The 14,952-nt window shown below is 45.7% G+C and overlaps 1 protein-coding gene across 1 annotated transcript in view; it reads left to right on the top strand.

The window, feature by feature from the left end:
* The window catches only part of LOC122941130 (ATP-binding cassette sub-family C member 2-like), a 143,278-nt gene that overhangs the window by 73,664 nt on the left and 54,662 nt on the right, over positions 1-14,952 (top strand). Inside the window, exons 11-18 of the mRNA XM_044298156.1 lie at positions 3,363-3,428; positions 3,521-3,658; positions 4,105-4,251; positions 5,453-5,537; positions 7,190-7,256; positions 7,889-8,015; positions 8,134-8,310; positions 14,385-14,552. Of these exons, the coding sequence (XP_044154091.1) occupies positions 3,363-3,428; positions 3,521-3,658; positions 4,105-4,251; positions 5,453-5,537; positions 7,190-7,256; positions 7,889-8,015; positions 8,134-8,310; positions 14,385-14,552 (975 nt within the window). The remainder of the gene's footprint in view (positions 1-3,362; positions 3,429-3,520; positions 3,659-4,104; positions 4,252-5,452; positions 5,538-7,189; positions 7,257-7,888; positions 8,016-8,133; positions 8,311-14,384; positions 14,553-14,952) is intronic.

Below are 14,952 nucleotides of genomic sequence, written 5' to 3'. Positions count from 1 at the left end.
CACTCACACCCTGGAAAAAGTCTATGGTGTACCAATATGCCTTAGACTTCTCCTGTCAGTCATCAGCGCAGGGTGCGCTATGAACAGCACAGGCAGCGCATGGAATGTAGGCAGGCTATTGTAGATAAATGATAAAGTACATGGAAGATATTCTATATTGGACTGTAGTATTCAAGGTAAATTGCTGTGTTGGCACTTTGCGATAAATAAGTGGGTTTATGTTGCAGTTTGGGCACTCGGTCTGTAAAAGGTTCGCCATCACTGCTATACTGTACAGTATCCAGTGGTGAAGTAAATACTATGTGCAAAAACCCTGCCTATGAAAAAAAAAACAATGATACAGAATGGATAGGATCCAGTGGTAGTGCAAAGACTCTGCCTAAGAAAGGAGGGTAATGCTACAGGCTGTAGTGGTAGTGAAAGTATTCCATCTAAGAAAGGAGGGTAATACTTCAAGCTGTACAGTATCCCGTGGAAGTGGAATTACTCCACCTAAGGAAGGGGGTAATGCTACAGGCTGTACAGTATCCAGTGGTAGTGCAAGTACTCCACCTATGGAAGGGGGTAATGCAACAGGCTGTACAGTATCCAGTGGTAGTGCAAGTACTCCACCTATGGAAGGGGGTAATGCTACAGGCTGTACAGTATCCAGTGGTAGTGCAAGTACTCCACCTATGGAAGGGGGTAATGCTACAGGATGTACAGTATCCTAGTCGTAAGTAGCTAGCGGTAGCACGCTGCCTATCTATTGCGCCACTGGCTCCGCTGTAGCTGTAGAGAGGACACAGTGTAAGCCTGAACGTGGGGCACTACAAGCACTAAGATAACAAGCTGGTCACACACTGCTATAAGGCGATGGAAACTAAGCCCAAAATAGGAGCGGAGCTCCAAGGGTTAATAATAATAATAGCTGTGGGAATTACATGCAGCCCCAATCCCATCAACCCTTTTAAGAGTAATAGGTAATTATTTTCCCAGTACAGGAAGGAAGGTTAACCCCTGAGGGGTGTTGGGGGGGGGGGGGGGGGATGGTTGCGGGGGCCAGCAGGGAAAGGTAGGTAATACTTACCTAGACTGTTTCTGCCCACCCCGATTCTAGCAGTGTCACCTTTTTCAGTGTGTTGCCCCTTGGGGAGGGTGGCTACACTGGTAACAGGGGGGACTTCTGGAAGTAGCAGATAAGCTGACACTATAGCTGGTGGTTTACAGCGGATTTAAGATCCACTGTTCCTCCTTGTCTTCCAGAGGTGGGGAACGAGCAGCGGGCTTGACGACCCACTGGTCCCCCTCAAGTGTGAGGGAAAACAGGTGGTTGGACGCCGCCTGTAGTCCGCTCAGAAAAAGAAAATTAACCCTTGGAGCTCCGCTCCTATTTTGGGCTTAGTTTCCATCGCCTTATAGCAGTGTGTGACCAGCTTGTTATCTTAGTGCTTGTAGTGCCCCACGTTCAGGCTTACACTGTGTCCTGCAAGAAAACATGTCTGCCTCCTACGGACACTAAACTAAAACTGATTAGCTCAGTGTCTGCAGGAGGGGTATGGCTCAGAGAAGGAGCTAACACTTTTTTTTGCTTAGTGTCGCCTTCTAGTGGCAACAGCTATACGCATGGTCTTCTGTGTCCCCCAATGATACGAGCGAGAAAATCAGTGTCTCTTTAAAAGGGTTATCCAAGAGAAACATTTTTTTTTTTAACAGGCCCCTTCAGATTGGCTGGACCCACGGTGGGGTTCATAGTTACCTGGTCTCCGCCATTGGATTCTGGCTGCCTGGCTGCACTGCCACCTCATCAAGTTCCGGATCTCTGGGAATCAACATCCTGTTGATGGGCGTCATGTGACTGCTACAGCCAATCATTGGCCGCAGCAAAGACCTGTCACCTATGTGGTACAACATTGGGTCACTTGCCACACAGTTGATAGGTCACCGCCCATCTACAGCATATTGATTCCCAGAGACCTCAGACCTTCGGATGTGGCAGTGAAGCGATGCAGCCGGAATCCAGTGGCAGCCACTAGGTAAGTATAAACCCAGCCACGGGTCTAGCCACTCTGATGATGTCTGTTAAAAAAATAAAGTTTAGTCTTGGATAACCCCTTTAAAGTAGTTTTCCTTACTCTGCTTCTCTAGCTGACTTTGATATCCAGGCATGAGGTGTAACTACAGGGCTGTTTCATATAATGGCAGACAAAAACGCTGCTCCTTTTTTGAACAGGTTGCTGTACTTGCAGTACATGTCCACAGAATCCACCTTGGGATGTAGGTATTTCTGGTAGTGGGCCAAACTGTTATTTGGTATGCTCAGGCATTGCGCTCCTGAATATGGACGCTATACAGTTCTTAGACAGGTTATCTCTACTGGGCTTTCTCTACACCTCTGTTACATCTGGCCTGCTTTTGTAGTTGTTGTCTCTGGCCCAGCTGTGGATGGATTTGGGTCCAGGCTGGCTCATGAGTCAGAAACATGTGCTTCACTCACTATTGAGCCTGAGGGTGCAGTCACACAACTGCGTATCCACAAAAAATGAAGATTACTCCTGTGTTGGGGTTTTATCTTTTTTTTACGCATCCATTGTAACCATGCCTATTCTGGTCTTCAGGAAAAGAATAGGACATGTTCTATTTTTTTGCGGGTCATACGAATGTGGACAGAATACAGTAAATACATGTAATACACAGAAATACATTCTTTTGCACATTGCAGTGTACTGCGACTCTGGAGAGGGACACTGCAGAGGTACCATGGCTGTCTCTGCTATGAGACTCTGTGGCTGCCACTAGTTGTGGGCACTCTGTTGGTCACTATTATGTGGGCATAATGGCTGTCACTGTTATTGGGACTCTGTGGCTGTCGCTGTTAAAGGAGTTGTCTAGCATAGGAAAAGCACAGCTGCTTTCTTCCAAAGTCAGCGCCACACCTGTCTACAGATTGCGCGGGGTATTGCACCACTCACTTCAGTTTAGCTCTGCTGCAGTACCAGACACAACCTATGGACAGGTGTGGTGCTCTTAGTAAGCCTTGTTTTTCTTATCCTGGACAAACCCTTTAAGAGGGGAACAGTGACTCTGTGGTATAGGAGCACCATGGCTGTCAGTGTTATGGGGGAACTGTGGCTGCTACTGTTATGGAAGCACTTTGTGGGGTACTGTGGATTTCACCTTCATGGGGGAAACATGACTGATACTGTTGGGGGCACTATCATTTTTTGTCCAAGGGCAATAGTTTGAGGAAGTAAGCGATAATGACCTAGAGGGAGGGCTAGGCGTGCGACTGTTCTTACATGGAGGAAGGGGCCACTTTTCGGCTCTATGGCTACCTCTATGGCACATACACATAAAGTTCAATCTACTCTTGTGTTCTGCAGATGAAAAACATGAAAAACAAAGATAAACGGCTGAAAATAATGAATGAAATTCTGAACGGCATAAAGGTGAGGGTTGTTATTACTCGGCTTGTGATGTATTTAGCTGCTTTATGAATGTTTGCCGCCATATTTACTCTACGTCATGTGTTTTGTTCTAGATCTTGAAGTTGTACGCCTGGGAGCCTTCCTTTGAGAAACAGGTGCAGGAAATTCGTGAGAAGGAGCTGAAGAACATGTTACACTTTGCCTATCTATTCTCTGTCTCCATGTTCATATTCACCTGTGCCCCCTTTTTGGTAAGAATCCGTTCATCCCCTGTCACATATCTTATGTTATAGTCACATAGGGCCCCATTTATCAGAACTGTCTAATAGGAAAACTTATTTCTTAAAGTGTTCTGAAAAAAAATCAAAGGTGAGCCCTGATTGGTTGCTATGGGCAACTAAGACAGTCTTCCTATTAGACAGTTCTAAATGAGGCTCATAGCCTTTTCTTTCATTGTCGGTAACTTGACAAATAAAATGTTATCTGACAGGTTGCTATGGACAACTGTGCTATTTCTCACATAGGCCTTTTTTGAAGTTACAGGCTTGTCTCCCATAGCAACCAATTACAGTACAGCTTTTATTTTACCAGGGCAGTTTAAGAAATGAAAGCTGATCTTTGATTGGTTGCTGTGCGCAACAAAGACAGATAGAGAAATCTGCCTAAACTACTATGATGCTGTTTCTCATTTTTGCAGGTGTCGGTGGCCAGTTTTGCTGTTTACGTCGTGGTTGATCCAAAAAATATACTGAATGCAGAGAGAGCCTTCACATCCATCTCCCTGTTTAACATTCTCCGATTCCCCCTCTTCATGTTGCCTATGCTTATATCTAGAATAGTGCAGGTAAGTAAAAGAGCTTCTATATACATCTATCGTTTTAGGCCTTATTCACACAAATATAATGTAGATATGTGTGGACGCAGGCTGCACACGGACCCATAGTGGTGCCATCCATACCTCCTTCCGAGGGTCCCTGCATAGAAATTTAGGGCGTGCACTATTCTGCTCCATTTCTCATGACCCTGGAGACCATTGGGTGTCGGGTCTGTGTCCTATATTTGTAACACCCCAGAGTGGTGTTACCACTTCTGCATCTTGCTACTGTCTTTATTGGTCTAACCTCATGTCATCTTATGCATTTATTCCAGGTCCTCCACACAGTGCATTCCTAATGTTATGTAACTGTTTATAACATGTAATGTACCTGGTTCACCAACAGGTGGCAGCAAACACGGCAGAGCTATACTTAGATAAAGTGGAACTTTCCATTTCATTCTAACCCCCTTCTGTAGTGGGGGTGGGCTAGCCCTACTTCAAACAGGAAGGGAGGGGCAGAAGTTCTAGTTAGTCTACTTTACCCCCTGTTAGGGGAAGGGTGTGCAGGGGCACGTCTCTGCTGGACATGCCCACGCCAGCCAGAGCACCCTAAGCTCTGCTGGCCATGGAGGCCAAAGCTTGAAGCCTCAGGAGCCAGGAGGAAAGTTCCCTGCCATAACCATAGAGTCAGACTACAAAGTGAAGTGCAGCATACAGAAGAAGCTGAGTTATAGAGCCAGCCTGTCAGTACAGCAGAGTCAGAGAGAAACAGATATAGCACAGTTTAGTTTACCTGCCAAAGCTTGGGGTCCAGCCAGGAGCACTGTGACATGTATAAAGAGACATTTTAGGCCGCACTATACCACTCTGCCTTTCCTACACCTGGGACGCGCATGTTATATAGAGGGCCCTAGGGGGCGGCACCCGTTGCACATTGACATTGAGACCTATTGTCGTATTGAAAATGCACCTATGTGTTGCGGCTGCAACATGGATGCCAGATGTGCAGAATACACGCATGACCAGGGTGGGAAAGACCGTAAAAGTTATGTCTGGATCCTCTGCACAACTTGTCTTTACTGAGGGGCTAGGGGCACCCCCTGGGCAGGGGCTCTTGGGCACTGCTCAAATAGTCCGTTTTTAACTTTATTAAGAATGTAACTATAGTTGCACTGTGTGTAACCACGGTGTATATAACGGTCTTCTAATGACTATTTCTAATTTCCAGACAAACGTATCCTCTGCCCGCCTGGAGAAATACTTGGGAGGAGATGACTTGGATAACTCTGCCATAAGCAATGATCCCACTGTTGGTAAGAAGTAAACCTCAAAGTCTCATCCATATTCATACATTTAGAGCAGTCATGCTCAACCTGCGGCCCTCCAGTTGTTGTAAAACTACAACTCCCATCATTCCCAGACAGCCTACAGCTATCAGCCTACAGAAGGGCATGGTGGGAGTTGTAGTTTTACAACAGCTGGAGGGCCGCAGGTTGAGCATCCCTGATTTAGAGCATAAAGTGGTAGCCCAGTGGTTGCAAATTCTGATTTATCAAGATCGGTGTGTTCTAGTCCGGTCTTCATATGCCCTTCATCGCCAGAGGATGCATTCATGACAACTTGCGGTCCGTTTGCCTGATTGAAATCTATGCCAGCTCGTAGCTGGCGTAGATTTCAGTCATTGTTTATGTCAGTTTCCAACATAAATGATAATAAATATGCTGAGGCTGATGGCCCAACCTATTTACTGCCTTCACCATGTCTCCTATTTGGAAACTGACGAGGGCAGCATAAAAACTCTAATTGCGACTAAATTGAGTCGCAGACCCCAAGTTTGTGACTGTTTTACGACAAAAAAAAAAAAAAACTGGAGTAAGGGGGAGATAAGTCTCCTTTTCCTAAATTCCCACTACATTGGTCTTATGAATTGCCAGTAGATGTGACTACTATAGTCCAGTATTTATTTTGCAGCAGGGTTGTACATAGAAATCATAGGGCCCAATAGTAAAATTTGAGCTTGAAGGGGTTTGCCCCATGAACAACATTTATGAGACTTATGGGTAATCCTCCATAGGAAAAGAATATGCAAAGAGATATCTCCCAAGGAAAGAAAACCATCTCGCTAGAGCCACCTTGTGGAAGTGGCTTTCTAGGACTCAAATTCCGGCTTGGTGTGATGCCTTGATTGCAGCTTCGATGGCCTCCTGGGTCTCCTTAAAGAGACCAGCTATGTATAGAGATTTACTGGAATTTAGTTCAAAAGTTGGATTTTGACTCATATGGAGCCATTTCCACAAGAGATGGTTCTCTTCCTTGGGAAATACCTCTTTGCATATTCTTTTCCCATGTAGCATTGACAATAACTTCCATACCATAAAGCACTACTAGTAAGTTTCCATACATAGCTGGTCTCCTTAAGGAGAACCAGCACTCTGCCTAATCCACAAGTTAAAAAAAAAGAAGTAAATTTAGAAATATCAACAGGGTGGGTTTCCTAAGTTTTGCTATGGGGCCCTGTCATATCTGATGTGCCCCAGAGCTCACTTTACCCTCGTTTGTATGTTGGAAAAAGTGGCGCAGATAGTTCTGAATACCATATTTTTCAATGTATTTATGGAATAGAACTGGCTTCATAAATAAATTGATAAATCTACTACATACAGCTCCAACCCCCCTGCTTCACTTTGTATGGTACATACTAAGACTCTGGTGGCCTGCAGCCACCTCTAGGGGGAGCTCTCTGCATGGATTTGTACAGCTACTAGTGAACTAAGAGGAGTGGCAGCTGCAGGAAAATAATGTGACCTTTTGCAGGAACTAGGAGTAGCTCAGCTTTCTGCCCCCCTCGAACCACAAGCCACATATAAATTGCATCTATTGTAGGTACAACAGTTTTCCAGTCTAAGACTTGCTAGGTTATATAGTGTTTTGGTTCATAATGTGAGACGAACCTTATCATTCACAGATGCTGCTATCCAGTTTTCTGATGCCTCTTTTACCTGGGAGCCGGGCACATCTCCAGCAGTGAAGAAGTAAGGCGATATTGCATGTTGCCCTGATGTGTATTGCAGCAGAAGCAAAATAATGGAGGCACTTTTATTTTGCCACAAACCAAAATAATAATAGTAGTAGTAGCATAATAATACAGCACGTGGTACAGAGATAAAAACCCAAGGTAGTAGGTTAGTGACACCTATCGTGGAAATAATAAAGAAATTTAGACTCCAGCACTCACTTTTTTGAAGTGTCAAGTTCTCCGGCTTTATTTATCAAAGGTGCACAGATAATACAAGGCTCAATTCTCTCTGGTGTAGGCTGTTGACGCGTTTCGAAAGGTTCTTATTCGTAACAGTGTAATATTTCTTATTATCTTATTCGTAATAGTGACACCTATCGCCTGTATTTCTACATTCATCTACTGATTGCTCTATGTTGGTGGACAACAGGTTCTTGACGTCTAAGTGTAGTCATGTAAGCTGAGGTTTCAAGCTTTGCCAAGTGTACAGCTATTTTAAGGTGGATGGGTCCTTTATGAACTATCAATATCTCCTAGGTGGCCCACTGTAGTAGAAGTAGATGTTCCCCCTCTAGGCTTAGCATGGGTAAATTTGACAATTTCGTACATGTCTACACCTCTGATGTTCATATGTGCTGTCTTTTGCAGTGTCAACCTGAATATCAAGGAAGGTAACCTGGTTGCAGTAGTTGGTGGGGTTGGTTCTGGGAAATCGTCACTTGTCTCTGCGATGCTTGGAGAAATGGACCATGTCTATGGACACATCAACATAAAGGTATAACGTGAACACTGTATTCTGTGAGTTCCATCTCCTGTCTAAAATACTGCACATAGATATGTATAACATTATGGGTAATATAATGTCTTATTAGTAGTGCAACTTTGTGTTTCAGGGTTCTGTGGCCTATGTTCCTCAACAAGCCTGGATCCAGAACGCAACGCTGAGAGATAACATCTTGTTTGGGTCACCTCTAGATGAGGCGCGATATCAGCGGGTTCTAGAAGCCTGCGCCTTGCTTCCTGATTTACAGATGCTGCCGGGAGGGGATATGTCTGAAATAGGAGAAAAGGTGATCCTGTTAGGAAAAAGTGTTTTGCTTTATTGTTTCTGCACTGTATGGGTGGTGGCTTGCTTTTGGTACCATATAGTAATATGACTTGGGTGTTTAGGCCACTGTTTTGTATTTCATATAGAATGATTATATAGGCACTGTAGGGCAGTATTATTTCAGCATTGCATTTGAATATTATTTAAACACTGAGCCGCTTTAGTTTTAGGCATGATATAAAGGTGGCATTTATACACTGTATAGGCAGTGGCGAACCTTAAATTGAGGCAGACCACTCAACTGCTATAGGGGCCTGGGGGAAGGGACCCGATGCTGAAATCCTTCTCTTTCTAATGTGCAAGCACTGCACCACCACTAGGGACTCAGGGCAAACACATAATTACAGCTTCTATTTCAGTCAATTGTACCTGCATCACAGCTTTGTAGTAGATGGGAAGTAGAGATGAGTGAATTTTAAAAAAATAGTGTGAAATTCGCACTCCTTTTTATACTGTCATCAGCTGATTATACAGATTTCTACAGAACCTGTTTGTTACATGATGATATAATTAGAGGTTCCCCCCCGAGAGAGTGGAGAGGGTGTCAGCAGTAATCCATCAGAATTGCTAAGGCCAAAAAAAACAGGAGTGGATCCAAAACAGAGATGACATGTGAATAGAATATTTGCATGTCTTCTGTGTTTTGTACCCACTCCTGCTTTTGGCTACCAAATCATGAGCTAATCCTGATGCAAAGACAGGTTCCGTTGTGTGTCTCATTTTTCCGTCCTTTTGAGAGATCAGAAGAAGGGTAAAATAAATGGTGATGTCAACAAGACCAAACAGGGAAAATGGCATCTCTGTCATAGTGGTGATGTGGCAACTTCATGAGGAGTCCACACAATGCCCAGTCACAGAGTGGGGAGTTGGCAGTACCAGCACAAGATGGTGGGTGTCAGTAGGAGCACCGGGCAGCAGGTGTGTGGCATCAGGCGGGTGGCAGCATCAGAATAGTGGCTGAGGCAGATAGCCAGAAGAAACTGGTCTCTTTTCACAAAGTTTGGGTTTGGCTCCACAAATGATCTAGTCTGATGCATCAGGTACTGATGTTTGGAAATCCTGGCTGATCCATGCCTGATTCCTCTTCATAAAGGTCAGTCTCTCCACATTTTGGGTGAAAAAGCAAGTTCTCCTTGGGGTAACTAAGGTCCCCGCCACACTAAACACCTGCTATGATGCCACACTACTGGCTGGGCAGGAAAGCTTGTCCATGGCAAACTCGGCCAGTTGTGGCCACAAACCAAGTTTGGCTGCCCAGTAGGGGAATCTTCGATGTGGGGTGGCAGGGTGCAGTCAAAGTATGCCACCACCTGCTGGTTTAGGTTCTGCTCCATGTCTTGCTGCTGGTGGGTGGTTTCTTCACTAGGTGGGAGAAGAAAACTGCTCATCAGAGACTCTAGACTTAAGTTGCTGCTGATGTAGCTGGTACTGCTCCTGCCTCCCCACCCCTCTCCTCCAGCCATGGCAGTGGAACATGAGCGCAGAGGGCCTCCCCGGTCAGACCTTTGTGAGGATGGGAGATGGCGCACATAGGCAGCAGACAACTTACTACATAGGATGTCTAGCTAGTAGTTCAGTTTATCCTCCTTCTCAGCAGGTGGAAAAAAAGGCCCCCATTTTGGATTGGTAGCTTGGGTCTAAGATGGTGGAGAGCCAGTAGTCATCCGTCTGCTGAATGGTGACAATTCGGCTGTCACTACGCAAGCAACTGAGCATGCATTGGACCATTTGCGCAAGTGACTCGGAGGGACTCCCTGCCTCCATCTCCACTGCATACTGCCACTGTGTGTCTGGGTCATCTGCCGGGTCTTCCTCATAGCTCCTCCTCTCCTGTCACCTGTGCAGAAAAACCACCCATTTCGGTATACATTGCTTGTGCATGATTGTCCTCCTCGAGTTCAGCCCCCACAGGGCTTATGTGGCTGTGAGATGTAGGCGCTGCCCCCTGGCCAGCTAGAATTAGCAGCATCTGCTACAGGACATGAATCAGTGGAATGACATTGTTCATCCCGTAGTCCTGGCAACTGACAAATAAAGTGGCCTCCTCAAAGGGCCTGAGCAAACTGCAGGTGTTATGCATGAGCTGCCACTGGTAAATGTTGAAGTTACACAGTGGAGTACTTCTGTCCGCCTGTATCATCAAGAAATCGTTTATGGCTTTCCTTTCTTCATATAGTCGGTCCAACATATAGAGGGTGGAGTTCTAATGGGTGGAAACGTTGCATATCAGTGGATGTTTGAGAACGCCCTTCTGGCTTTGCAGCTCAAGGAGGGTGTGCTTTGCAGTGTAAGAGTGGCTTAAGTGCATGCACAGTTTCCTGGCCATTTTCAGGATGTCTTGCAGATGGGTGGAAGACTTCAGGAACCGCTTTACAACCAGATTAAACATGTGCCCATGCAGTGTGCATGGCTCAGCCCTCCTTGACGCAGCGCTGACACTATGTTGTTCCTGTTGTCGGTGACCATGGTTCCTATTTTCAGTTAGCGAGGCGAAATCCAGGATTTGATTTCTTGATGGAGGACGCGGAGCAGTTCCTCCCCAGTGTGACTTCTTTCGCCCATTCAATCTATGTGCAGAACACCGTGACACCACCGTGCCCTGCACATGTGGTATGCTGGGGGAGCACTCCGAATTGTCCTCGCAGTGGAGGCTGAGGAAGCGGTGGAAGATGAGGAGGCAGAGGCGGACATTGGCACAGTACACACAGCTTGAGAGTTGCTGGTGTGGCCGGGAAGGAACCACATTTACCCAGTGGGCCGTAAAGGACATATATTTTCCTTGACCATAGTTACAGCTCCACACATTGGCGCTGCTGTGAACTTTAGCAGACACCAACAGGCTCAAGGACTGGCCCACTTTCTGTTCAACATAAGTGTGCAGGGCTGGTATTGCCTATTTTGCAAAGTAATGACTGTTTGAGACTCTCCACCTTGGCTCTGCACAAGCCATCAGTTCTCTGAAAGGTGTAGAGTCCACCACTTGGAAAGGGAGGGACTGCAGCACCAGCAACTGGGCCAGGAGCACGTTCAGCTTCTGCGCCATTGGATGAGTGCACGTGTACTGTTGTCTTTTTGCAATTGCTTCTGTGGAGCATCAGGACCAGTAGATGATGGGAAGGAAACACAGCTCCCTTCTGCTGAGGTGGTGGAGCCTTGACTGCAGAAAAATGGGTGCTGGCCTCTAGGTGATTCAGCGGGTACTGCGTCAGGCTGGACCACTACATTGGAGCCACAGTTTCCCAGGCCACTTTATGGTGATGCTGCATGTGCTGATGCAGGGCTGTGGTGCCAACATTGGCACCCTGGCTATGCTTTACCTTCTGCCCACAGATTCTGCAAATGGCCATGTTGACCTCCTCCAGTGGCTTGATGAAAAATTGCCACACCGCTGAGTATGGCATTTCCCCCCACCACTCTGTGCTGACTGCCTGCTACCGCTGCCTCTGTGAACCCCTGCACTGCTACTTTCTGGACAGGTAGGCTCCTGCAAAGCGGGCAGTCTACCCTGGGCACATTTGGCTCCTGACCTCCCACTGAGACCACCCTACTGACTCGGTCACGCTACTACCTTGCTGGCTCAGCCGCTGCCTCACGCGCAAGCTGCCACCATCTTCTCCTGATGATGATGATGATGAAGCCCCCCTCTGTCACCGGAGAAGGGTGAATGGACATCCTAGTATTTGCAATAAATACCCCCCCCAAAATGTCTTTATGAAACAGCACTTTCCGTACAGAAGCAAGGGTGAATGGAAATAGTTATTTTTCAACTAAATACACCCCAAAACTGGTTCTATCAGACAGCGCTTTCACCCCAAAAACAAGCAAAGATGACTGGAATTACTGATGTATCATATCGTGCAAACAACCTGAAAGCAGTAGTATTAGAGCAATTTGGATCCCCATATAGTGCAACCAGGTGTAATAGTAATTGCTCCTATTATCCAGGCTGTACACTCCCCTATTGGTCCCTCCTCTCCTTAGTGTGGATGATGCCTCCCTATCCTTTCCCTACACTATGAATGATCTGCTCAATCATTATTTTTGCTGAATAAAGTCTATCCTAGCACTGTCCCTAGCGCCTGTCACATCTCTCCCTGCACTAAGTACATTGGAAAATGGCTGAATCCAAGACGGCTGAGGCTACTGATAGGGCTGTGACATCACAGGAGCTGGCTACTGGTTGGCTGCATGCATGGCCTTTTGGGTGATCCCTCGTTCCCAGAGTTCTTAGTTCCTCGTTCTAACATGTGTAGAAGCCATTTTAGAAAAAATACTATTCGTTATGATGAAACGAGAGGAAATTCGACTTTGGTACGAATAGAATTTTTCCTGAAATTCAGATCGAATTGCACTTTGTCAACTTCGATTCACTCCTCTGTAATGGGAAGCAGTAAATTTATGCCAGCTGTCTGGTGTGAATACAGAGAAATACAATATTCAGAATAAGCCTCATATTTATGAAGCACCTATTCCACTTTACTGATAATGTGGGTAAAACCAACGGAGACCTTATTACCTTTTTTAATAAAATAGTACCCTCTTAATAAAAAAACAACCCCCCCACCCTTCCCCCGAAAAAAAAAAAAATGAAATCTGGGGCATTGTGCTTTTCATTCTGCATTGCTTGGCAGGGATTGACGGACGCATACTGGGAAATTGGGTGGGGCAGGGAGACCATACTAAATTTTGCAATGGGGCCCTATGAGATCTGTGTATGCCCCTGTGTAAAGAATTATTATTTGAGCACTTTTATGATACTATTCCTTGTACACTATATGACAGTATTTTGTAGACACTGAATGATGATATTGTTTGCCCACTGTATGTGTAGTGTCCCACTAGGTAAATGTGGGCACTAAACAAGGGTCAATTGGGCCATGTTGTTCCCCACCTTTTGTGGAACAGGGTCATTGTATTTTATATGATGTATTTTTCCTGTTTTCTTCTGTACCAGGCCTGTTAGGGGGTAGTTCCTCCTCCTAGACAGTAGAGGGAGCTAGGGAACCCTAGTATATATTGTCAGGTCCAGGACAGGAAAGGGTCAGTCCAGAAGGGAGTGAAGCTAGTTCTTTAGCTAGAGGGGAGCTGAAGATCAGTTCCAAGATGCAGCTAGATAGCCCAGGTTCCTAGCTTGCATCCAGGGGAAGAAGTTGCCTCCTGAGAGACCAATTTACTTTAAAAGTATAGTGCAGAGCCAAGTTTATTTCCAGCCAAACAGAGAGCTGAAGTGCAGAAGTATATTCTACAGCAAGGAGACATATACCAGAGGAAGGATTCCCTACCCAAGGATAAAGCCAGCAATAGGGCATACGGGTCTTGGAGAAAGCCAGACAGGAACTGAGGAAAATACAGCCTGTTATTCCCTCTGATTATCTTGCAAGGACTTTGCCTGCCGTTTATATAAAGCCTGTCTGTTACACTCTTTTACATGTGGAACTAACTAACGAACTGTAAATAGTTGAACTGTTTCAGTAAAAGGAAGTTTTGGTTCACTGCAACTTGTGTTCCTCAATTATTCCTACAATAAATCGGTGTGCCACCGTTACCGGCACTGGCGTCACGAACTTAAAGGGATCTTGCCACCGGCACATTAAACCTGAAACACCCAGGGCACCTCACCTACCACCCGGCCTGGTCCCTATATACAGAGAGTGCTCCAGAGGATCCATGTGCCAGCCTCTCCATCACTGCTGTACGCCAGCCCACTGTGAGTAACAATAGCAACCCTCGGTCTGTTAACTGCCCCTGTGACCTCACCATCGCTCACCCTGCAGGGCTGCGTACTGCATATGGCTGTATTTAGGCACAGTATGGTGATTTTATCCATCAGTATATCTATATTTAGATTTTTTTATGACACTGTTTTGTGTTCATTACATAACACTTTTATGTAGATATTATGAGGCACTATTATGTGGCTGCTATTTTGTTTCTCCCTTCTTGACATACTTTTTCCATGTGTATAAAGGGAGCTGTATAAAGGGCGCTGATGTTTTTATTTTTCTATTTTATAATTTTTGAATGTATATTCTATAGGGAATAAACCTGAGTGGAGGACAGAAGCAGCGGGTGAGCCTGGCTCGGGCAGTATATCAGAATACGGACATCTACATCCTTGATGACCCTCTCTCTGCTGTTGACGCTCATGTGGGGAAACACATATTCGAGAAGGTGGTTGGCCCCAATGGATTACTAAACAACAAGGTAAACAGAAGACAATGCAGCTCTATTCTGTGATGTAAACCAGTGTATAAATGGAAATATAAATTCACAAGAATCAGCCGACATTAAAATAACACCCACCTACAATGTGCAATGCCATCGGTGGGCGCACTCCCTGGGGGCTTCTCAAAGTACACATTTAGAGTAAAATACTTGTTTGATTTGTCGTGACGCCAATTGCAGTGAAGCAACAAGGGCACAGGGCCCCTTTTAGTGATATTGATGGTACCCAGAGTAAAAATGCCAGAGTGGTGTAGGGTGGCCTAATGTCCCTTAATGGTGTTGCACTTGTCACGGTGCTCCTACCTGGATACGCTGGAACCCCAGGCGTGTTCCTCTGGAAATGCAAAAAGGGTAGTGGTGTAGAGGGGTATGAATAATA

Source organism: Bufo gargarizans, chromosome 6, assembly GCF_014858855.1.
Source record: "Bufo gargarizans isolate SCDJY-AF-19 chromosome 6, ASM1485885v1, whole genome shotgun sequence".
Taxonomy (NCBI): Eukaryota; Metazoa; Chordata; class Amphibia; order Anura; family Bufonidae; genus Bufo; species Bufo gargarizans.
Note: the sequence above shows the minus strand (reverse complement) of the source record. Positions and strands in the feature narration are given on the sequence as shown.